The sequence below is a fragment of the Antechinus flavipes genome, chromosome 2, assembly GCF_016432865.1.
Source record: "Antechinus flavipes isolate AdamAnt ecotype Samford, QLD, Australia chromosome 2, AdamAnt_v2, whole genome shotgun sequence".
Taxonomy (NCBI): domain Eukaryota; kingdom Metazoa; phylum Chordata; class Mammalia; order Dasyuromorphia; family Dasyuridae; genus Antechinus; species Antechinus flavipes.
In genome coordinates, this window is record NC_067399.1 from 324,418,076 (window position 1) to 324,444,208 (window position 26,133).

General features: G+C 36.1%; 1 protein-coding gene across 2 annotated transcripts in view; it reads right to left on the reverse strand.

Moving 5' to 3' along the window:
• The window catches only part of LOC127549547 (deubiquitinase DESI2-like), a 93,684-nt gene that overhangs the window by 8,895 nt on the left and 58,656 nt on the right, over positions 1 to 26,133 (reverse strand). For both annotated transcript variants that reach the window (XM_051977693.1, XM_051977692.1), the window contains exons 2-4: positions 11,329 to 11,401; positions 9,798 to 9,891; positions 8,074 to 8,215 (exon numbers count right to left, since the gene is read on the reverse strand). In XM_051977693.1, the coding sequence (XP_051833653.1) occupies positions 8,074 to 8,215; positions 9,798 to 9,891; positions 11,329 to 11,401 (309 nt within the window). The remainder of the gene's footprint in view (positions 1 to 8,073; positions 8,216 to 9,797; positions 9,892 to 11,328; positions 11,402 to 26,133) is intronic.

Genomic DNA, 26,133 nt, shown 5'->3' on the forward strand with positions numbered 1-26,133 from the left:
GATAAATCATGTTGAAATAGAAAAGGAAAACAAATGGCAAGTAAATGGTAATAGTAGCATTATGGAGATATATTTACGTGAAAGTTCCAGTAACCAAGATGGGAAAAAAACATGGAGAGAGAATTTGGGAGAACTTGAAAATTAAAACCAAAGCAATCTCCTGTTGTCATTAGAATATATTATAGACTACAAGTACAGAAAGAGAAAATAAACTGAATTCAGGTTAACAATTCATAAGCTTATAACAGAAAGATGGAATAGCATAGATAGATGAGTTCATTATCAATATCTTTGCTGAAATTCTTTTTTCTGTAAAAAGCCAAATAGATAATACTTTCTTGGTTTGACTCAATATTTTAATCTTTCAAAAGATGGAAGAACAGCGAAGAGAATTATTATTATTTTTATAACCAAAAAAAAAAAAAAAGAATTGCTTGTCAGTGTAGAAAGGATGGGAATTTGCGGGGATATAACTGCTATGTCTTAGAACTGGTAATAGAAGGGGGGAAATGGGGAAGAGTGAAGTGAGTAGAACCAAAAGAACATTGCATATAATAACTGCAATTTTGTTTTAAGAATGACTTAGTCATTTTGTTTATTATAAATACACAAATTAAAAATAAAGGACATATGAAGAAAGACACTATCTGCCTCCAGAGAAAGAACTAATAAATAGAAGTGTGTGTAGAAAAAAACATATATATACCAATTTATGTTTAATGGTAGTCATATTTAGGAAAGGGAAAGGAAGGGAAGAAAAAAAGGGGAGAAATGGAAAAGAAAAAGGGTAACCTTATTATATACTTAAAGAAGCTGAACATAATAGATTTACAGTTTCATGTATAATAATCTTTTTTATTATACTATGATGTGAAATTCTTGTTTTATTCCACAAATTAAAAATAAAATAATTTTCATTCCTTAAAAATTGAATAATCAGATGATTAAATAAATTAAACAGATCACTAACTAACTTCAAGCATCTAAAGTAATACATGATATTTAATTATTTTTCTTTACAATATTAGCACAAGGATCAATTCATAAGATTAACTATTTGACATACTGGGACCCAAGAGGACAAGAATTTAAGAATATTTATTTTCTCTTTTTTATTCTATACATATTTTCACATTTATCATGCTGCACAAGAAAAATCAGATCAAAAAAAAAAAAAAAGAAAAAAGAAAAAATGAGAAAGAAAAAAAAGCAAGCAAGCAACAACCAAAAAAAGAGAAAATACTATTTTGTGATCAACATTCAGTCTCCATAGTCCTTTCTCTGGGTGCAGATCACTCTCTCTATTACAAGCCTGTTGGAATTGGCCTAAATCAAATCAAAATTTTTATCTCAGAAAATCCAATGATTCCTCCTGGTTCTGAAGTTCTGTAACAGTCTCATTATCAGCCATGCTCTTTCAGTGTCAGATATTTATGAGGTCTTCTCCTTTGTTTTGAGGTTTTTCTCTCTTTTCTGTCTCTCTCCAAGTGCTCATTGACACCCATCTGATTCCTTCTCCGTCTGTAGAGATACAAGCAAACCCTTTCTCCCAAGCAGTTAACCTAATTTCCTTCTATTTACCACTTTCTAGATTTCTCCTCATCACCTAGCAATCACATTGGAGCTGCTCACACTGGACACTGCCCTTCTGTTGGTTGATTGATTGATCATGTAATTCCTTTCTGCCATCTGATTGCTTTTTTGCTGATTGATCACATCAGAGTCCTGAACTTCTAAAGGTGTAACCTCAACTGCCATCCTACCCCATCTGGAGCCCTGAAACTGGGCCCCCCTTCTCATTTCCCTGGGTCCATCTACATTCTGAGGCCCAGTGGAAACCTTGGTTGCATTTTGGACATAGGGTTTTGGGTCTTCAGCCTCTAGCCACCACAAAGGTGAAAAATGGAATAAATTGTCTCAGTATCCAAGAGCTTCTAGTGTGCTTATCTTCTCTGGTCCTGAAAGCTTCTCTTCTGTGGCTGTGAGTCCCTGCTTATATGCTCCACACTGAGTATACACCAATCATTATATCACCAGGAAACCATTATTTGTTGTAGGATTAAATCAATCATCTGAATCATGCTAAACCAGATAACCAATGTCTCTATCAATTCCACTTAGTACCTTGTAAGCATTTTTTGTTTCAAGTTCAGAGTTCTGACCTATAACAATTGTGAAAAAGTCACTTCCATCACAGTTGATCAATACATAATCTTCTTGTTGCTATGTACAATGTTCTCTTAGTTCTATTCACTCAACATCAGTTCATTTAAGTCTCTCTAAAATCATTCTGCTGATCATTTCTTATAGAACAATAGTATTCCATCACATTCATACACCATAACTTATTCAGCCATTCCCCAACTGATGAGCATCCATTCAGTTTCCAGTTCCTTGCCACTACAAAAAGGTCTGCTACAAATATTTTTGCATGTGTGTCCTTTTCCCTTTATAAAATGTTTTTTAAGTAAGCATAATCTGATATGTAGGTCTCAAAGACTTCAGAGAAAGTATTATTCCATGGCCTACAATACTACCGAGGAAGTCAGTCTAGAAAGGATGGAAAGTTCTAGAGAATGAAAAGAAGGAAACGAGGTGATATCTAATGTAAGACATGTGAATGAATATATAACTCATCCAACAACTGAGATTTTAAGGTACCAGCAAGGGCTGGTAACAAATGGAGGAAGATAAAAACATGGTACAATCAGGAGAATAATGTCAAGTCAAAGATATAAAAGCTCAGATAACTGAAGATGGTTAGGGAAGCTATAAACAAGAAGAAGGAGTTTTAATTTTCTTAGCTATATTGAGAAAAAGAGTAAGTTTTTAAAAAGGGTAGAAATACTACTCAAGATTGATTGGACAATGACTGAGTTAAAACTGGTAATGAAAGTTAAGGACCACAGAAAGATTATTTTTTAAGCTATATTAAAGAAAAGAGTAGGTTCAAATAAAGGAGAGGACTATTGTTCAAGGTGGATGACACAAAGACACCTGATGGCAGAGAAGAGAGTTTTTTTTAATTCTTATTTTTCTTTCATTTTCTGTGTCAATAAGAAGGATATTTGGATTGAAAGGGACAGAGTAAAAAATGGCTAGAAGCAGCTAGGTGGTATAATGGTATAATGCTAAACCTGGAATTAGGAATACCTGAGTTCAAATTTGGCCTCAAACATTTACTAACTGTACGATCCTGGGCAATTCATTTAATATTTGCCTACTTCCATTTCTTCATTTGTAAAATGGGAAAAATAATAGCATCTACCTCCCAAGTTGTGGTGAGAGCAAAATGAGATGTTTGTGGGAGTGTTTTGCAAATCTTGAGGCACTATGTCAATGCTAGCTCTTATTCGTAGAAAACTGAAGTCCAAAATAAGTAAAGAGAAAAGGAAAAAGCATTTGGTGATTTTCAGTCACAAGGTCCAACTAATGGCTTTTCAGCTTATAGAAACAATTGGGAGCCGTTCCCAGATTGGGAAAGTAAGGGCAATGCTATAGAAATACCTTACCTAAATTTGAAGTAAATCCTTTGACAAAGTATTTCATGAGGTCCTTGTGAAAAAAAAAAGGAATTGGATCAAGAGTACATTTCAGTAGAATAAAAAGTAATTGAATAGCTGGACCAAAAGACTTGATGTCAGTTTCAATGAAAGTCTTTAGTTGGGTACTCCAGGGATCTGTGCCTCTAGGATGTTTAACAGTTCATTAATTTCCTTGATAAAGGCATTTTTGTCAAGGTAATCAAATTTGCAGGTGACAAAAAACTAGGAGAGATAGCTAACAAGTGGGCAAAGTCAGGATACAGAAAGATCTTCACAGACTAGAATGCTGAATTAGCTCTAAATAAAATGAGATGTCTATTAAGGCTCAAAAAATAATTTTACAACTACAATGTAGATCCCTTCATTTGAAAAAAAATAGATAAAGATAAATAGTCAAAGTAATGACAACCAAAAAAAAAAGCTAATGTAATGGGTTTTTTCCCCATTACAAATGTTTTTAAATGGGTTTCAGAAAACCAAATAAAACTGAATAAATGAATTCCTTAGCTATTTCAAATACAATATAAATGGAATATAAATATTTTTTCCAAAAATACAAATAAGCATTTTCAAGAAGCTCTTTTATTGTGAACAAGTCTATTTCTGTCTGAGCAATAATACCTTCATGTAGATTGAAATATCAGCAATTTTTCTTCAGTCAACAAGTATTTATCAAACATGTTTATGTGACAGACACTGTACTAAGTGTTGGAGATACAAATAGAAAAAGCAAAGGAGCTCACAGTCTAATGGGGAAGACAACACATTAATATGCAGTTTATTATAAGATCTATATAGAGCAGATCTATGTTAGAGGGGATGGCTCTCTAGTAGGGCTGAGAAAAGCTTCTGAGAGGCAGGGAAGTTGAGCATTCAAAGAAGCCAGGGATTGTGTGAGGCAGAAGTAAGTGAGTTGGAAAAGAAATTCAGGTATTGAGAATAGTCAGTGGAAAGGCACAGAAATTAGGTATTGCTGCAAGGATCAGCAATTAGACAGGAAGGATAGAATAAGAGCATTGGGAAGATAGGAAGAAGCCAAGTTGTGAAGGATCTTAAATGCCAAAAAAACAAAAAACAAAAAAGAGCATTTTATATTTGATTTTGGAGATATTAGGGAGTCACTAGAATTTATTTAATAGCGGGAATAAATATGGGAGGGAACAGTGTTGGGGAAAGAATGATGGCATGATAAGGTCTATACTTTTGCAGGGAACAGGGAATGTGATATATAATATTAGCCATTTGTGCTTTAGGAAAATCATTTTGATATTGTATGGATGATGACTCTAAATAAGGAGAGAGTTGAGACAAGGAGATGAATTAGAAAGTTATTGCAATAGTCCAATTGAAAAGTAAAGAGGACCTGAACTAGGATTGTGGTATGGGTGGATAGAGAAAAGGAGACCTGAACAAGATATGTAGTGATTATAGAAACAAGATTTATAAATGGATTGGATATTTGGGGTGATTAAGTAAAGAGTAAACAATAACATTAAAGTTGAAAAACTAAATGGAAGGATGATGATGTCTGAGACATTAATTGAGAAGTTTGGAAGAGTGATGGGTTGAGGAGAGAAGGGGATGATAATGAGTTTTGCTCAGTTTGAGATATATAGAGGACATCCAGATTGAGATATTCAATAATAGGTGGTGTTGTGGGACTATATCTCAGGAGAGAGACTTGGGCTAGATATGTAAATTTTCTAATTATCCACATAGAAGGAAATTAAACCCATGGAAACTGATGGGTACAGAGAGAAAAGGGGAGAAGGCCTTATAGGACAATCATGCTTAATGGGAATGACTTGATTAGAAATCTATCAAAGAGGGCACAGTCAAATGAGTAGAAAGAAAATCGTGAGAAAGGAGTTTCATGAGAAGCTAAAAAGGAGATAAAATCCAGAAGGAGAAGGTAATCAAAAGGAAAAGGTAACCAAATGTGACAGAGAGATAAAGAAGAATGAAGACTGAAGCTAAGACCATTAAATTTGGAGATTAACAGATCACTGTTAACTTTGGAGAGAGCAGTTTCGATTGAATGATGAGGTTGAAAGCCATGTTGCAAGAATTGAGAAGTGAAAGACAGGAGAGGAAACAGAGACACTGGAGAGCAACTGGAAAACTTGACCATGTCCTCACTTCTCAAAACTTCTCTGAAAGCTGGGCAGTGGTTGAGGAGGATGGAAGTCAAGTATTGTCTTTTCAAGTGCCTCCTCCTGTGCCTTGCCCTAAAAAAATGCCAATAACTCCACTGAGCAGAACTTTAATGGTCTCCTAAATGACATGTAAAAACTCCCAAACATTCTATTCAACACAGTTAGACATTTTCAAAATCAATGGTTTTTTGTGAGGCTCAAGGCTTAGCATTATAACAAATGTCATTTTACAAAGTTTATCATTGATTATTATTGTCTATTTAGTATTTATAAGGACCTGTCCCAACTTAAGTAACTTTAAAAAGAAATGAAAACTAGAACATATTACAAACAAATAACATTTGTGAAAAATACAGAAGAGAAAATTGAGTCTCTCTCTCAGAGAAAACTCTAGTCTCTAGTGAACTTCCAGAATATGTGGACCTCTCCCCTTAAGGACTAGAAATTTAGAATTAATTGAAAGTCTCATTCTCAGGAAAAATACCAAAATTGTCCTGGATGAAAATTAGTCTGAGTCATAGCAACACAAATGGCACCCCAAACTTCCCCAATAGATCCCTGAAAAAAACCAGGACATCATAATGGATCCCTGTTTTGCATAGAACAATAGAGTTCTGAATTCATCCCACAATAGGACCAACAAACAAAAACAAGTATATCCCCAAAAAAAAACCTCTTAGATGATCCCCAAACATAAATGGCACCCAAAAGGAGATCGTTACTGTTGTTGTTGTTGTTGTTGTTATTGTTGTTGCTGAATAAGGATTTAAAACATAAGAACGAAAAGCAATTTTGAGCCGGGGGGGGGGGAGGGGGGAAGTCTGTTTTGCTCTTCCTCTTTCACTTCCAATCTCATTGTTCAATAATGGACCAAGATTAGTCCGAAAGGGATCCTGACCTCTTAAAGGAAGGGTCAGCTCTTTTGGTAACAAATCCCAGTTCACTGCATCATTGAACTTTATCATGGAGTCAAATTTTTAACGATAAAATACCTTTTAAAAAACAACAACAGCATCAGCAGTCCATTTCCCATGGCTTGCATTTTTGATTGCCTATGGGATGCGTGGAGGAGCATCATGGACCAGCAGATGTTGAGGACATCACCCTTGAGAACAGCTGTGTTAAGTGAACCAAGATGTAAACCCAGAAGAGCAATGTGGTCACAAGAGCAAAGCTCACTAAGGGCAGGGTTTAATTTGCTGCCTATCTGTGATGAGAGGAGACTGCTGCCAGGAAAGACATCTGAGTCAGGCTTGAAAGATTTCTCCTTTGGCTCCTACAATGCCCTGCCCTTTCAAGCTGCCTAGCTTTAGCAATAAAAGGCTCATTTTACTTATAATAATCATATATTTCCTTTCTGCCAGAGAATATGGGGAGATGGAAATGAGGAGAGAGAGCATTCATGTATTCACAATGTATTCTAGTTATTTCGCTTCCTTTGAATCAATCTCCTTTGATCTAAATCTATTTCATGGTAACCAGTCAATAGTCACCATCACAGAACTTAGAGGTCCAATTAATTATTTAGATTTTTTTTTCTCCTAGACCTATCATTTCATCAATATAAGGCAGCAGTTCTCAAATTTTTTGGTCTCAGGATCCCTTTATACTCTTAAAAATTATTGAGGAACCCTACCATAAGCTTTTATTTATTTGTGATCTATCAATATTTCCCATATAGTTTTGACCTCACAAACCCTCTAAAAAGATCTTGGAGATTCTCAAGGATCCCCAGACCATAGTTTGAGAACTACTCATATCAGGAATATTTGTGTGTGGAAACTCCAACCATAAATGAAGATTGAATCTGGTTTTCCTAATGTCAAGATTGGTTGATCTATTATCCTTCATGCCAGAGAGTCTTATCTTTTTTGTGTCATGGTTCCCTTTGGCAGTCCAAAGAAGCCTCAAGATGTATTTTCAAAATAATGTCTTTAAATACATGAGATTATAAAAGAAATATGGAAATTAAAGCTATCAAAATACTTTTTAAAAAATCAAGTTCATAAACCCCAGTTTCAGAATCCCTGCTCTATGCTATGCTGAATCTGACCATATAATCTACCTCATTTACTTTTATACTATATATATATATATGTGTGTGTGTGTGTGTGTGTGTGTGTGTGTGTGTGTATATATATATTGCCACATGTCTAAACTACCTAAGGCTGATGATGCCATTTGGGTGGGGGGTAGGGGGTCTAAGAATGTGCCAAACCCCTTACAATTTTATAAATGAGATGCAGAGTAATGACTAAAACACAGTTACACAGGTACTGGCAGAGCTGGCACCAGGATCAAGGTGTCCTGGCTCCCCTCCTGGGCCAGGAATAAAGAGAAGAAATGAACCCAATGCCCCTGCTGATGCTCACCTCTGCCAGGGCGTCTGAGAAGTGGTTGCAGTTCTTGTGCATGAGGTGGTAGGCATTGCCTTTGTACTCCTTCCCCAGCTCCTCCAAGATCTTGTCCACATCTTCTTCTGTAAAGTCAGTGGTACCCAGGGCTATGGCTTCTCTGTGGCAGGAAATACTAAGGTGAGAGAAAGCCTCCAGTTGTGTACAGCCAACCCTGTGGATAGTAGGGACGATCCCATTGACCAAAAGGGCTGAGAACCAAGAGGGGAAAATGGAACTTGGTTCACCAAAAGTGTGGTAGAGAATAATCATTCTGTTTATTTGCCAGGCCAGCTTCTAAAGTCTTAAAATTACCCCAACTTGGAAGGCTGTGTCTCCTCCAATATATTCATAAACACACACACACACCACATGGACGACATATACACACCCCAAACACTGGTTCTGAGAGAGGACAATAGAAGTAACTTGCCCTTTTATGATCTCTTTCTTCCCTTCTCCAACTTTTTGGAGAGAAATGAATATTTGCAGTTAGGGAAAAGAGAAGCATAGTAGTTAAAATCGATCAACAAATATTTATTAAGAATACTTGAAGCCTTCAAAATAGTTGTAGGGGTGGTAAATATTGATTAGTGTCTAGTGGAGTTCCAAATCCATCATTCACTAGCCATGTGATCATGAATGGACACAACCTCTCCAAGTCTCAGTTTTCTGTTCTACTTGATGCCCTATGTGGTTATCAAGATCATATATGATCATATTTGTGAAATCATTTTTATTTTTTTTAATAATTATAACTTTTTATTGACAGAACCCATGTCTGGGTAATTGTTTACAACATTATCCCTTTCACTCACTTCTATTCCGACTTTTCCCCTCCCTCCCTCCACCCCTCCCCCAGATGGCAAGAAGTCCTATACATGTTAAATATATTACAGTATATCCTAGATACAATATATGTGTGCAGATGAAATCATTTTTAATGTAAAATGCTATACAAATTTAAGTAGTAGTTTGTGCCCTTGGTGCTGGGAATATGGAAGCTTAAAAAATATTGTCTACTGAATGAGAGAATTCTGGAGTGAGAATCAGTGCTAGCAAATATGAAGGCAGAACTTGGGAGCCACCGCAATACATTTAGGATTTATGAGAGAAGAGTGAGTGCCAAGAGTAAAAAATAGGCTTAGAGCGAATCTCCTATTTGTCCTGAGGAGAACAGGAAGGTGAGAATACAGGTTGTAAGTAGGACTTGGACCTGGTTCCTCTTTATGCATTCATTCTTAAGGTTATACCAACATGGAGTCAGCAATAATGAAAAGCCATAAAATCAGCTCTTCTCTAGCATATTTAAATTTTGGACATCTGAGCTTTTCCCAGTTTCTATTTCAAAAGAATATCTTGGGGACACTGAATAACTTAGGATATTGGGTGACATCATGTGTAAACATGCACAACCATTCTTCTAATTTAAGGACATGAGTAAAACTCCATTTCCATCCTCCTTTCTTTTCCTACACTAAATATATGTCATTGAATACTACCCTTATGTCTCCTGTTTGCTACCTTTAGCATTCTCTGGATCACATTTATAACCTTTTTTCACTGAAGAAGCCCCCTGGGATAGACCTTTCAGTTTAAGCCAAGTGAGGAAAAACACTTAGGGTGGACCACCATAAGGAGCTTTTCTGAAAGGATGTCTGGGAAAGTAGTTGGGGAAGGGCTTGAAGAAGAAGGGTCCTTACTTGAATTTAAAGGTTTCTCCCAGTTCCACTGCACTTCCAGGTGTAATTTCAAAGATCCCACTGAAAGGATAAGGATGGCCCCCATAGGCAAACTCTAGACAAGGAAGGAAGAAATCATGGGAGTAAAGCAAATCAAAGAAGGTGTCTTAGAGACTAACACCATTAGGTTCTTCTTGGTCCATATCATCATGACAGTAGTCTCTACCTTTGCCTCTGGGACCTTTCTACTCTGTCTGTCTCCCCACTAGTCCCCCATTCTTCATAAATCTCCCAACTCTCTCATCATAAGCATCCTATTGACTATCTAAACATGAGCATTTCTTCATCAAAAGTATATTTAAGCTTATAAATTTGAATTCTACACACCAGAGCTCATTCTCCCTCCCCCTACCCCCGCTTTTAACAAATCACAAATAACTAATTTTTAAAGATTTCCCCTTGGACATTATACATGGAGTTTTCTTGACAAAGATACTGGAGTGGTTTGCCATTTCCTTTTCCAGTGTATACCCATTTTACAGGTGAGAAATTGAAGCAAATAGGGGATGACTTGCCCAGGGTCACACAGCTGGTAAGAGTTTGAAACTGGACTTGAACTCAAACATTCCTGACTCCAGGCCCAGTATTCTATACACTGCACTACCTAGATTCCTATAGTATAACTTTACTAAATTGTATTTCTTTGTTTGCAGAAGAAACTTTTATTTAAATGCAAAATAATAAAATTATATACTTAAATACTCAAATAACGTGACTAAATAATCTTGTAACTATTCTACTTAAGAATTCTTAGTTTTTAAATCTTGGTATAGATTGGTAAAAATTGGTATAGATTTTAAATCTTGTTATAGTTAGCTACTCAAGAGTTTGAATTCTTGTGACTACCAAGACTTCTTTTTAATGAGATTTTTATTTCCATTCTATTCAAAGTACTCTTTGAATTTCTAAATTTCTAAATAATTTCTAAAAGAAAATGATATTGGATGTTACTTTTTTGCAAGAGGATTATAACATCTGTAAAATGAGGGAGTTGAGGTACTAACTGACCCCTACCCCTTCTAAATCTGTTATCCTATAATCTGTCTAGAGGTTATAAGGAGCCTTCCCTTGGATCACTTTTCCAGGATGCAATAGTGGTTTGAGATACTGTACCACCTGTCTTGTAGTTTGGCATCATGAAATTTTCCCCATATTTTGGGGCAACTGTCTCATTCTGACTAGGGGATGGCCTTGTATCTGACTTGAGCAGAGCCTTAAAAATGATCCCCTTCAAGACTTCCCTCATGCTACCTCCCCACACCCATCATTTCTCAGGTAAAAGTTTTTAAGAAAATTACAGAAAACACCTATTACTTCTTCTGGTCCTTATCCTTTGCATTTCCCAGTTCCCTGTGTGTTTACTCACCAACTTTGCCATGCCATCTCCTCATAGGATTAGATCCAACAACCCACATGGAAAAGCCCCAAATTAAATCAGCACAGATCCTATCCACCCCCACCTCCACCCAGTTAACTGTAAAGGAGGCGCTACCTCGGCCATAAATCTCGATGCCTGAATGGAACACACCAATGCCCAGAGTAGAAGTGTACTCATTGATCCAGTACTGTAGGGAGAAGAAAAGAACATTAGAAGGGCAATCACAATCCCAGAAAAGTCATAGTTCATGAATCCATTCCAGAAAAATCCATAAATAATCAAAGTCATAAGTGGAATTCTAGGCAAAGGGCAAGCACCATATAGAGACAGATTAAAGTAACTGGAGTAACCTAAAACATTTTGAAATTATAGAATTCTTTGTGCTATTCATGAGTGAATAATCACTATATTAATATTATCTCACTTCAGAAGATAAATTATTTGTCAGTATAAAAGAAGGAGCACTAGGTTGAGAGTTTGGACATTTGTCTCTTAATCTCAGTTCAGTCATTATCTAGATGCATGAATTTGGCCAAGTCCTTTTACTTCCTAAATCCACATCTTATTGATTTGTAAAATGAGGCAATATTAGAAGTCTCTTTCAACTCTTAAATTTTAAAACCTACCCTGTTATATAAATTGTTTTATTTAAAAATATATATTCATTATTGATATTTACAAAGAAGAATAGAAAAAGAAAATTTTATATGAAACTGTGAATCACCATTACACCATAACTTATTTTGTTAAAGTATATATATTACATTTAACACAGTGTCAATACTACCCTGATTGTCAGTGTCTTCTGAACATCCTTATGTTCTGTATTTTTCTTGTTTCATTGATGCTCTTTTTTCCTTTTTGCCTCACTTTAACAATTGCTTCCCAATTCTCCTCTCTCACTGAAATATAAGTCCTACTTTGTAACAAGTAAGCATAACCAAGCAAGACAGATTCATATATTGGCCCTCTCCAAAAATATATGTCTCAATCTAAAAACTCTAACCCACTCTGCTCTACCAAGAGGTGGGAAATATGATTCATTATACTCCTTTATGAGGCATGATTGGTCACTGTGGCAACCAAAGTTCTTGATCTTTTCTAAGTTAGTTTCCGTTACATTATTGTAGTAATTAAATAAATTTTTTCTTGGTTCTGCTCATTTCACTCAGCATTAGAAATCTTCCCAAGTTTCTCTGAATCCATCCTTTTTGTAATTTCTTATAACACATAATCTTTCATTACATTCGTATACTGTAATTTGTTGTCATTCCTCAATTAATAGGAATCCACTCTGTTTCTAGTTCTTTGCTAAAATGAAAATAGCTGTCATAAATATTTTTAATTATTAGTCCCTTTCTTTCTTTGATTACTTTAAGGCATAGAGCTAATAGTGATATCTCTAGGTCAAAAGATATGCAGAGTTTAGTAATTTTTGTGTATAGCTCCAAATTCCCTTCCAGAATGATTAATTCAATTCAAAACTCCATTAATAGAGCCTACATGTGTCTTTCCTTGAATATCTCCTCATATGCACGCTATTGTTACTTTCCTTTTTTTTGTCATCTTTGCCAAACTGATAGAAAGTTATTCTTATTTTAATTTTTGTTCATGTTAGTGATTTGGAGCATTTTTATATAATTGTCTATAGGTTATCTATTTTTTTTGAGAACTGATTTTTCATGTCCTTTGACCATTTATCTATTGAGCAATGACTCTTCTTTTATGTTTGTAGCAATTCCATATATATATATACACACACATTGCAAAGCAGATCTCTATCAAAGAAATTTTGCTGCAAAGATTTTTATTAGCTGTTTCTTTTCTCATTTTAATTACATTGATTCTTGCAAAATCCTTTCCATTTTATATAACTCATGATAAAAGAAATTATTTTATTTAAAAATACGCATTCATTATGAACTTAACAAACATATTTTAGAGAACAGAAAAAGAGGGTTGCATATGAAACTGTAAATCATCATTACAGATAACTTCTTTTGTTAAAGTATATATTGCATTTAACACAATAGTGCCAATACCTCCCTGAGTACCAGTTTCTCCTTCTGAAATCCTTATGTTTTTTCTGGTATGTTTTTCTTGTTTTATTGATGCTCTCTCCTTTCTTGCTTGCTTCAGTGTCACTATCCCAATAATCCCACCAGTTTTAGTAGGCATGATTGCCCAAAGCTTATTTTCAAAACAGCTGGCCACACTAGGGAACACAGCTTTTTTAAGGAAGTAGCTCCCACCCCTTACAGGATTGAAGTGTTTTACACATTAACAAACAAAAAATTAAAACAAAAAACAAAAAACACTATGGGGAAGAGAGGTCAGGATGTGCTTCTAACTGAATATGCCATTGTAGGGAATTAAGGGAATGAGACCAATGAAAATGAACCAACATTATATCCTTGCTGAGAATCTCTCTCTTCCATGCTTTTGCTGAATAAACTTCTTTTGTTAAATGTTATATGATTTATAAATGTCTCATTTTATTCTAATCCTTAGCCTAATACACTAGGTCCTGCTCCTAAATATTTGGAATAGCCTATAAATTTGATATGAAATGATCTTATGACTGAAGTGGAAAAAGAGAGAAGCTTCAGGTGATTGGGATTATTCTTAGCTACATTTAGCAAGCCTTCTCTGTGCAATCAAGAAGAGATCTTCATCTTAACCTTGCTTTTTCAGAACTAAATAAATCAAACCACAAAATAAATAAGAAAGAAGTTAAGGAGATAAATAGAATTTTAAAAAATAGGTATGATATTTTCTCTTTTGGAGAAAATTGAATGAAGACAGAAAGGAATATACTTTTTTTCTCGGTGGTACATGGAACCTACACAAAATTTAACCATGTATTAGGGCATTAAAAACCTCAAAATCAAATACATAAAGTAAGAAATAGTAAGTACATCTTTTTCAGATCATTATTCAATAAGAATTATGTGTAATAAAGGACCAGGGGAAAATAGACTCAAAATTAATTGGAAACTAAATAATCTAATCCTAAAGAATGAGAAACAACAAATCATAGATACAATTGATAATTTCATCCAAGAAAATAACAAGAATGAGACAACATACCAAAATTTATGGGATGCAGCCAAAGCAATTCTTAGGGGAAATTTTATATCTCTAGATGCTTATTTGAATAAAATAGAGAAAGAGAAGATCAATGAGTTGGATATGCAACTAAAAAAAGCTAGAAAAAGAATAAATTAAAAACCTCCAATTAAATACCAAATTTGAAATTCTGAAAATTAAAGGGGAGATTAAGAAGAGGTCTTCATTGATACAGTTGGATTAGCCCCCTTGGTTTTCCAGGAAGTTGACAGGCAGAATGAAGATATACTTTGGCATTCATTCCCTGTTTGTTGTTAATGACCCTAGGAAAACTGGATTGCCATCTTAAGGAAACCAAAAGCAAGCTGTCAGCAATTGGAAATGGATGTGAATGTGCATTTGGTCTTTAAGAACTGTACCTTAAAGTCAGAGGAACAATTCATGAATTTCATAAGAACACAAGTAAAAGTTGTGAAACTAATGGGAATAGAGAGCATTAAGTATAGTTTCTAACCAGGTAGTCTCATTTTAAAAAGTGTGAAATAGTCCAGCTGAAATCAGAGCTATAGGGAGAAATGACAGGAGTGAGAGTAAGAAGAGAAAAGAAGAACCTTCCCCAGTAGTAAGGAAATCTTAATTGTATCCTATCACTACCCATAAAGGGGTTACTTCCAATTTGGGAGTAAGAGTGCATATGATCTTTGACTAACAAAAAAATCAAGGAGCTATAAGATAGAGAGAGAGAGAGAGAGACAAGACTATGATGAGTCATTAGAACAATGGTTGGTAAGGTCATAGTCCAACTGGAGCTCCTCTCAGCTTCTAATTCTATTAGTTTGGAGAATCTTACAGAGGATACATTTGCAAAGTCAATTAGTGAGCCCAGATGGGAACTGGACTCTGTCCATTTCCAGATGGCTAAGTTGGGGAGTTTCAAGTACTTGCCTAGCAAAAGTTCTCCACCGGGGTATTGTCAAGGGAGGATCTAAAATTCCTAAAACAGATAGGTTTGATGGTCTGGCCATATAGTATTCTCCCATGGCCCCTTAGATCCTATGATCTGTCAGTGTCAGAAGCAGTCAGATGCACATGCGCACACACACACACATGCATATTAATTGTGTCAAATTTCAATATCGCACAGCAACTATCAACATAAAAAAGGACTTGGGATACTCTAGAGATACCAGGATAAAGTACACTGGTCTCCATCCTACTAGATGGACAGAAGATGAGGGTATCTTTTCCTGCAAACCTTTGTACCTTTGGGTACACCAAACACCAAGTTCTCAGAGATGTGAGAGCCATTTCTTCCCTAGTGAGGAAGATAAAAGAAGCTAGAGTATGTACTACCACCTCTCCCCTTACGATAGTCCTTTGAGCACAATGAGAAAGATGAGTGATATTTGGCAACTGAGAGTAGACTCCAAGATGCAGAATAGAGTCATGTCATTTACTGTAAATATTCCAAACTTATATATGGTAAAAACAGGCAGCCCAGGCTCTGGGTAAGTAGCATGGGGTTATGCCTTTTTCTCTATCCCTGTGGCTGAAATTAGCCACAAAATGTTTGCATTCACATGTGAAAGAGTTGGGTATACCTTCACCATCTTTTGCAGCTCCCTGTACTCTACCTGCTAGAACCATGGTCTGGTGAGCAAAGACCTGAAAGAGATCTCACTCCCTGAAGGCTTTGAGATCTACCACAACATTGATGGCATCATGTTGACCAAACTGGATAAGGACCTGATGACCAAGACTTCTAGATTGGAAAGTAGCCTATATAGGGCTACTTATATAAGGCTACAAAAGATAAGAGATCAACCTAAAGAAAATAAAAAATGGGGAATACTGTGAATGGAGAGAATTCACATTATTCCAGGCAATGATCTGAACAAATTGCTGATGCTTACTTCACCACAAATCAATACAAAAGCCCAGAAACTAATGGAGTCTTTGTCTCTACCTGGGTACCCTGGTGATACCAATTTACTGAGTCACTGGCAATTTTTCAAGTAGGGTCCAGAACAAACTACAACCCTGGAAAACCTAAAAACAGCCATCCAGCCATCTCTTATCTCTCATAACTCCCTGGTGCTGATGTTTTTGATATCTCTTCTTGGAGCCTTTGGCAATCACCAAGAAGAAGGGTTTTATTGATCACTTCCAGAGAGCAAATGCCCTATGGTGCTATTTCCCCTTTGATCTGATTTTTCTTGCACAACATAACAAATTTCTTCCTCATATGCCACAGCTCAAATCTCAATCTCTATTCTTTCTTCTCTCTCTCTCTCTCTCTCTCTCTCTCTCTCTCTCTCTCTCTCTCTTTCTTTCATTCCCTTTCTCTCTCTCTCTCTCTGTCTCTCGTTCTGTCTCTCTCTCTCTGTCTCTCTCTTTGTCTCTCTCTCTCTGTCTCTCTCTCTGTGTCTCTCTGTCCCCCCATCTCCATCTCTCTCTCTCTCTCTCTCTCTCTCTCTCTCTCTCTCTCTCTCTCTCTCTCTCTCTCTCTCTCTCTCTCTCTCTCTCTCTCTCTCTCTCTCTCTCCTCTCTCTCTCTCTCTCTCTCTCTCTCTCTCTCTCTCTCTCTCTCTCTCTCTTTCTCTCTCTCTCTTTCTCTCTCTCTCTCTCCCTCTCTGTCCCCGCCCCCTCTCTATCTCCATCTCTCTTTGTCTCTCTCTCTGTCTGTCTGTCTCTCTCTCTCTCTCACATTGGGTCCCAGAACCGTTGGACTTGGGTTTGCTAGAGTCAAACCTAAGCTGCCACTGCCCAAGTGCTCCTTTTCTACCTCTAGAAACCTTGTTCCCTAGGTTCCCTAGGAAACTCTCTAGGCACTTGAACTGTTTATCTCCCCCTTCCCTATCCTACAGTCTGAGGTTCTCCTCCCCTGAGGCCATGAGAGTTAAAAGAGTAGATATAACTGCAGTGGGTCCCCTCTGGTATCTCTCCATGACTTAAGTCAAGGAATCAAACAACAAGCATTTATTAAACACTTACTTGCCATAGAATTCTCTCTCTTCTCATTTCTGACTCCTGGCTTCCCTAGTCTCCTTCAAATCCAAGCTAAATCTCACTTTCTTTCCTGAAGGAAAGGAGTCCTTAGCCAATTCCAATTTTATTGCCTTCCTTCTATTGACTATCTCCAGTTTATGCTGTATATCTTGTTTGAACATAATTGGTTTTAATATGTCTTTCTTATCAGACTTGAAATCTTCAAAAGAAGATTTTTCCTTTCTTTGTATCCTCAGGGCTTAGCATAGTGCCTCATATAAAGTAAGCAATTAATATGCATTTATTAACTGATTGCCAAACAGAGACTCATAACTCCATCATTACATGAGATGCCAATATCATTTGAACCAAGAAGTTGTCTTCACTGAGGCACAGATTCAAGAAAAGGGTAGTCACCCCACTCCAAAGACTAAATTTAGCTCTAAAAAGTCTTATTTCAGCTTTCTCTAGATCAAGAATTATTAGTCTTGAATTCACCCATAAAATAGAAGCAAATAATAGAATAGCTTAGAAACAAGAAAAGGGAGAAAGGGATTTCCACAGGAAAAAGTTTTAAAAGTCCTGATTTAGAGTAAAAGTTCTTATTATCCTGAGAAACTTTTATATGATGCTGGGCATACAGGTATATAAAATAAACAAATCAAACATTTACTCATAATAAATCATAAATTTAGTTTTTGGAATACACATAATCTATCACTTACTAAAAATGAAAGCAAATTTCTACAGGTGTGTTTGTTTTTACATAAAGAATTAAATCTTGGCAGAATATTTTGATACTTTTTGTGTCAGGAGAATCTGTATTTTAATCCAACCTCAGACACCTACTAGCTGTGTGACCCTGGGCAAGTAACTTAACCTTGATTGCTTCCCCCCCCCAAAAAAAAAGACAGATTTTATAAGAAAAAAAAATTATGGGCCTGACCCAAAAATAGAAAAGAAGAGAACTGGGGAAGAGGGGAGAGAACAGGAGACGAGAGATGGGGATAGAGGGGAGCCAGGAAACCAGTCTAAGTCCACCAAATCATCCTTAATGTCCAGGAGAGTTCTTTGATCTTTTCAAGGATGTTGTCAGTGGGAATTCCCCATAGAGGGAGAAGCAATTAAAGCACCAGATCAAGGCTCACCTTCCTGAAACCTCATCAAGTTGATCAAAGAATTTTCCTAACCAACTCCTTATAGACATATAATGCCTTAAGATTTATAAAACAAGCACTTTTCTCCTATAAGGTAGGATTGTATATATTATTACTTCCATTTTTATGTACAATACTTTCCCCAGAATCATCCCTTTATTTTCTGAGTTTGTTACTGGTGAATATTTACAGGAAGGTGAAGCCCGAGGACTGAAACAAGGGGTGAGTTTTGTAGGCTGAAGAGGAGAAAATTTTAAAGGCTACATGGGTACTTCACCAGACTTGGATTGGCAAGGGGGTCACAAGCCAAATTCCACAGTTTAGGAAAGTGGGTTGAGATAGCTGGGGGGGGGAGGGGGGAGAGAAAGGAGGGAGAGGAAGGGAGCAGTGATTAATGCTGCCTGAATTAAGCTGACTAAGGTGCCTACAAATACTACAGATTCTCCAAGTTCAATTAAAAACAGAAAAGCCTGCCTAATAAAGGGACAAATGTGGATGGGAAGGGTAGTGACAGATGGACCAGTTTTCCCACAGAGCTTCAAGGTGTTCACCTGCTCCAACATTGACCCAGAAGCAGGCTTTCCACAGGGGATCCTTGTAACAGAAGAGAAGCATGGGGGGAGCCAAGGGGTCATGCCAGCTGGCAGATTCAGAAAACTGAAGGAGGTCCTAGGCATGGAGTCTGGCAACCAGGCAGGTGTGGATCTAGGCTCACTCATCCCTCCCTGCAGAACACTGAAGCAAAGAAAGGCAAAAAAAAAAAAAAAAAAGACTCAGGTGATGGGGGAGGGAGAGTGGTTCATCTTTCTATGGCCACATAACATTGAGGGCATAAAGGGGAGAAATACTTAATGAGCTTTGGGGATTCTCTTGAGGCTGAAAATGCTATGCAAAGGAAAGTAGAATTTGTTGTTGTTTAGTCATTTCCGACTTGTTGGGGTTTTCTTGGCAGAAATACTGAAGTGGTGTCTCATTTCCTTCTCCAGGTCATTTTACAGATGAAGAAACTGAGGCAAACAGCTCAAGATCACACAGCTAGTACGTGTCTGAATCTGGATTTTCCCTTCTGGACCTCAGTTTCCACATTTGCAAAATGAAAGATTGGACTAGATGACTAATTAGGTTCTCTTCTAAATCCCATGTCCCCTCTGAACTTGCCTAGTGGTGTCAAACTCAAAAAGAAATGGATCCCTGCACCACATATTGACTTAGACAACCATAATTTAACATTATCTATGCCGCATTGCATTTTACTTTTTTGCTAAATACTTCCCAATTCTATTAAAATTTGGTTGGCACTCTAGGATGACCAAATCCATGCCAGATGAAGGGTTAACAGCCCAACTATTATCTGGTCCCTGTCCCACTTTCACCAGTCTAATGGATAAATATCCCAAATCAACCCAACCTAGTGGTCTCCAAATGTTTTTAGAGTGATGACAAGCACAGAAGAGGCATGATGGGTGCATCTTGAGATCAGTGGGTAGAGCTAGGTATGGAGAGAAGGGTGATAGGAATAAAAGGAAACAGGAATAAAGAAAGTGAATAATAAGTTTTGTTAATAAAATCTATTTGGCATTCAGACAGCACATGTCAGTAAAGATCTTGACAAATGAATTCTGTCAACCTTAGAATAGATCTGGGAAGCCAAGTCTTACTAATGTAAAATAGAGAATGTAAAATGAATCTGCTAGTAGTTTTCTCTGAATTATTCAGATTTATTGGCTAAAATATGCTTTCTCTCTAGATTATAAAACAAACTTGCTGGGCCAAGTTATTTTTCAGACATTAGCAAAGGATTGTACTAAACCTCCTTTCCTCTTAAAAGACTGCAAAATGATGCAACTGACTTTTGAGATATAGCTGTCCTTTCTCTTTTCTAATTATATATGCATATATACATACAGACACATACACATATATATACAAATATATAATAGTGCCTTTATGCTACTATTCACACAGAAGTATAATATTGTGCATATAAAATATATTACTCTAATTATTTTATTCAACAAATATCTGTTAAGAACAGCTAAATGTCACAGTGGATAAAGCACTGGAGCACAGGAAGACCCGAGTTCAAATCCAGCCTCAGACAGTTAACTAGCTGTGTAACCCCAGAAAAAAATTACTTCACTGCCTCAGTTTCCTTATTTGTAAAATGAGGATAATAATAACACCTGCCTTAGAGAATTGTTGTGAGGATACAATGAAATAATGTGTTTATTAAGTACTTTATAAATCTTAAAGTGCTATATAAATTGCTAATTATTATTACTGGTTTTGTTGTTATAAATGGAAAGAGCTCTGGATTTGTAGTTAGAGGAAAAGGTTTGACTCCAAATTCTGTTGTTTACTAAATAAATGGGCTATTTGCTATTTGCTAGACTATGAGAAAGTCCCTTTATCTTTTTAAGACTCAGTGTCTTCCTCTGTAAAATGAAGGAATCGATTAGATCTCTGTAGTCTGTTATAACTCTAAATCCTATAATGATGCTCCTATGTGTGAGGCAATCTTAACCTTATGAAGCCAGACTTGTCAACATGCTCTTCGTATCAATATTTCCATTGTTATCATTCCATTCTCTGGGGTGGAGGGAGAAGATAGGGAGAGAATATCTGGATCTGTGATGTCATTGATATAAGGAATTCCCTGGGTGAAAACTTGATCCATTGATTCAATCTATCCATGCAGATATCAATTAACAATTAATCAACAGATAATCATTTATTTAAAATCTATTATGTGCCAGGCACTATAATGCATGCTGGGGATACAAAGACAAGGATGTCAAATCCTTACATCCTATTGGGGGAGACAATATGTACATCTGTATAGCAAGTAGTTCAGTTTATAAAGAATGATCAGACCCTCATCAAAAGTTATGTGAAGTCTATTGCTGCTGCTTTTGTCCTTCATTCTCAACTAGGACCAATGACATCATGAGATTGGTTTCAAAGTGATCAATCTTTCTCTTCAAGTCATCATCAAAGTCCAGTAGCAAACCAAAAGTCAAGATGATTGGCAAAAATCCACAATGCAACAGGTAATCTTAGTCTTTCTAAATTAGGTCTGTATATTACATCAAGAAAAGCCCTTTTCAGCAAATATCTCCCAGATTGCCATATAAGAAAATGAATCAGTTTTGAGGATCTGATCTGTGTCTAGGAGAGAAAACTTAACTGCATTTACATACCTACCAGGTCCAGTCTCTCCTGAGTTCCAGTACTCTTGGACATCAGGAACTGTCTCGTGGACCATCTGGATGTCCTATAGCCATTTTAAACACATATTCAAAACACATCTCATTATCTTTCTTCCCAAACCTTTCCTTAATCCTACTTTGTCAATTTCACCTGGAAATTTCTCCCAAGACATCTAGATTTACAACCTTAGGGTCATTTCCATCTCTTCCCCATCTCTCATCCCACTTTAGTATCCAATTAGCTGACAAGTGTATATGATCAGAGTGATTCTGTGCCTTTTTTATGTTTCTCTTCTTTACAATTAATTGATTTTGTCTTGCAACTGCCTAAGTCATGATTCTTTGTCTCTGAATTTAGTTCAGAAACTCAGATGACCTATAATATTAAGTTTATAAATCTAATTCTCCTACTAATCACTATTTTGGTCCTGCCTCAAGGAAATCTGTCCCTGAAGGATGCAGGTGGACAACAAAGATTCTGCTCTAGTATCTTTATATCCCCAAGCAATCCTTCAAGAATGACTGGTTTGTTATCCAAAGAAGTCTTGTCCATAACATATGTAAAAAATTATTTATAGCAGCTCTCTTCTCAGGGCAAAAAAATTGAAAATTGAGGAGATAGCCATCAATTGAGAAATGGCTGACTAAATTGTGGTGTGTGGTTATGATGGAATATTATTGTTGTATGGGAAATGGTGAGCAAGATGCACTCAGAAAAACCTGGAAAATCCTCCATGAACTCAAACAAGTGAAATGTTCTGTGTACAAAGTAATAGCAATGTATGTGATGATCATTTGTGGAAAACTTTGCTATTCTCAGCAACACAATGATCTACTACTACTCCAGAGGACTTATGATGAAATTTGTTATCCATACCCAGAGAAAGATCTGATTGTTTCTGAATACAGATTGAAATATACTCTTTTTTTTTAAACTTTATTTTTCTTTTTTTTTGGGGGGGAGATTTAAGTTTTCTTTCACAACATGATTTTTATGGAAATATTTTGCATAACTTCATATGTGCTTTTTTAAGGGGAGGGAGAAAATCTGAAACTCAAAGTTTTAAAAACAAACATAAGGGCAGCTAGATGGCACAGTGGATAGAGCACTGGCCCTAAAGTCAGGATGATCTGAGTTCAAATTTGGCCTCAGACACTTAATACTTCCTATTCCAGGGTGCAACCCTGGACAAGTCACTTAATCCCAATTGCCTTTCCAAAAAAAAAAAAAAAAAAAAAAAAACACAAATAAATGTAAAAAACCATTTTAAATCTAAGTGGGGAAAAATAAAAATATTAAATAAAAAAGAAGAAGTCTGGTCCATTCTCTCTAACGTTGCAAGTTGTTGCAAGACTAATTTCTTAGTCATAAGAGGGAAGAAGGGGATTTCCAACCAATCATATTGTCCCCCACACCTCAGTTCTACAACCAAGAATATTGATTTTTACCATTCATGATGTCAAGCTCTTGTAACTAATCATAACATGTTCTCTACCTACAAAGTCTTGTTCTTTGTTCTGTAGTCCCCATTTATTCAGGGTCTTAGCTTTGCTGAAGAAGCTGAGATCCTATTTATTGGTAAATTCACACTTTACTAATAAATCAGTCATGCTCAGAACTTTGTGCCTCAATTTACCCTATTTTGATTGAAACACAAATTTTATCAATTCTATTGCCAAAATGTGTATTATATCCATTCTCTTTTCTCTTTTCATACAGCTCAATTCAAGCCATCTTCATTTATCGCCTAAACCCCTACAATGGTTTCCTAATTAGCGTCTCTGCTTCTACTTTCTGTCAACAAACCATCCTTTGCATAGCCATAATACTGATGTTTCTAAAGCACACATCTGAATATGTCACTCAAGACACTCTAATGGTTCCCAGTGGCATCTGGGATCAATTATAAAAAGCCTTTGGCATTTAAAACCCTTCTTAATCCAGCTCCAGCTTTACCAGTCTAAATTTATTGCACCTTACTCTTCTTCAGGTAAACTACATTCCAGGTGTATTCTAGATATGTTTTATGTCCTACTTGCTATTCCTCGTACACAAACCTTCTCCATGCCTGTAATAATCTCTTTTGTAGTTTCCTTTAAGGTTTAGTTGAGTTATCACTTCCTTCAAGAGGCTACATTTAATTAATTTTATGCTGTGTTTTACTCTCCTACTTCGTGGGGAGAGGAGGAGATTAAGGATCAAGCTTCCTTGAAATCAGAGAATCCTGTTTTTCTTCCCCTAGTGCCTACTGCAATATTTTATGATGTAATGACTTAAAAAATGTTTGTCAAAAGAATAAATAACAGATAATCTTAGAAATACCTGAGACTCAGGGAGGTTAAATAACTTACCCACAAAAACCAGTATGTTTCAGAAGCAGATTTCTTGACTCCAAAACTATCTTTCTCTCCATTACATGACATTGCCTCTCTCCATCTACATATTCTAAAGGGCAAGTTCAAAAGAATTGTGAAGCTGAAGATCCGAGTTCAAAATCTGCCACTAATTGCCTGTGAAAGAGTTACTTCATCTCTCTGGGTCTGAATATGAGTCTAACTAAGGAATTTGACATAGATAATTGCTAAGGTCGAATGAGATAGTATTTATAAAGTGCTTAGCATAGTACCAGCCGCATAGCAAGTTTAATAAATGTTGCTCCCTTCCCTTCCTGCTGCCCCATCCCTACTCCACATCTAGCTCTATGGCTATTATTATAAAGAAGGGCCTTAGGATTAAAGAAGGCTGAGGAAAGCCAGGAAATCTTCCCAACAGCTACTTCATTTAGAACCATGAATAATACAAGATGCATTCTCCCTCCCCAGCTGATCTTGCTTGGACAGGTCCTTAGTGAACTTGTGACCAGATGGCTGGCTTCCTTGGCACTGAACACAGATTCAGTGTCTGACGGTAGCTAGGATGAATGTAATAATGACATTGGAGGGCACAAGGCGGTGATTGTAGGGAAGCTGGAATACCAGTGTCCCTGCCAATCAACATGGCTTAATCCAAAACAATTCAAGCCATATATTCACACAATACCTTCCAGAATATCAGAAGACTTCAGGTTCAGTTCTAGAATGTGACATAGGGGATATAATGCTGGACTTGGCTTTAAACTTGCCTTTGAGACTTAACTCTGTGTGACCATGGACAGGTAATTTTAGAGGACGCTAAGTGGTACAATGGATAGAGTACTGTTCCTGGAGCCAGAAAGATAAAAGTTCATATCTGACCTCACACACTTCCTAGCTGGACAATCAATTAACCTCAGTTTCCTCAAAAGGAAAACTAAAATAATAATTACACCCACCTCATAAGCTTGTGGTGAGACTCAAATGATAATATTTATAAAGTGATTAGCATGGGGCTTGGCTCTATATAAATGCCTATTCCCTTCCCTACTTTTCTTATCTATAAAATGAGGTTAAAATTATTTGTATTACTTTCTTCCCAGGGTTGTTTTGAAAGGACAAAATGAGATAATATATGTAAAAAGGATTTAGTAGGCTGTAAGAGACTGGATTGTGTGGATATGGAACACTACACATGCAGAATATCCTAAAAATCTTAGTAACTTAAAACTATGCAAAGACTTTTAGATCACCTGGTACTATCAAACTCCTCATATATTAGCTTCTTTTGCTGAGTTGCCCTTTAGCCCTTCACTTTTTTTTTGTTCTAAAGTATGGTTCCCTGAAGAGAGAAAGGGAGGGACATATTTGGAAGGTGATAAAAAAATGACAAATATCAATAAAAAATTGTTAAGGTTTTATAAGGATCAGCTGAAGTTGTATGTTCTTGGGAAGGTTCTTGATTTTTTTAGCCCTCCATTTCTTTTGTAAATGTATATTTACAGATGAAAAAATTGGACTAATAATACATTATTTATCACATAGAATTGTTATAAGGATCAAATAACTTAATGTATGTAAAATGCTTTTAAACATAAAATGCTATAGAAAATGTGAGTTATTTTGTTTAATACAATAATTTGGAAATTCATAATTTTTCAGTTTTTCCAATCACTGAAATTGCAGCTTTTTTATTTCTTCTCTTCCTGAGACAGTTCCATGTTTAGACCCTAGGATTTAATTATATGATAATCAACCATGAATGATTTAGCTATTCTCAGTAACACAATGATCCAAGACAATTCCAAAGGACTCATGATGAAAAATGCTATCCATCTCCAGAGAAAGAACTAATGGAATCTGAATACAAATGAAAACATACTATTTTGCCATTTCCTTTATTTCTTTTCATGGTTTTCTTTTAAATCTTGGTATGTGTTTTTTTCCCCCACATGACTAATAAGGAAATATTTTGCATGATTAGATAAATATTCTATGTCAAATTGTTTACTCTTGTGTGGAAGGAAAGGAGGAAGTTTAAAAAGGGAATGTTAAAATTTGTTTTTACAAGTAATCGGGAATAAAAATTAAATATTTTAAAAGATAATAGGATTTAAAGTTGGAAGGAGCCATAGAAGTCATATA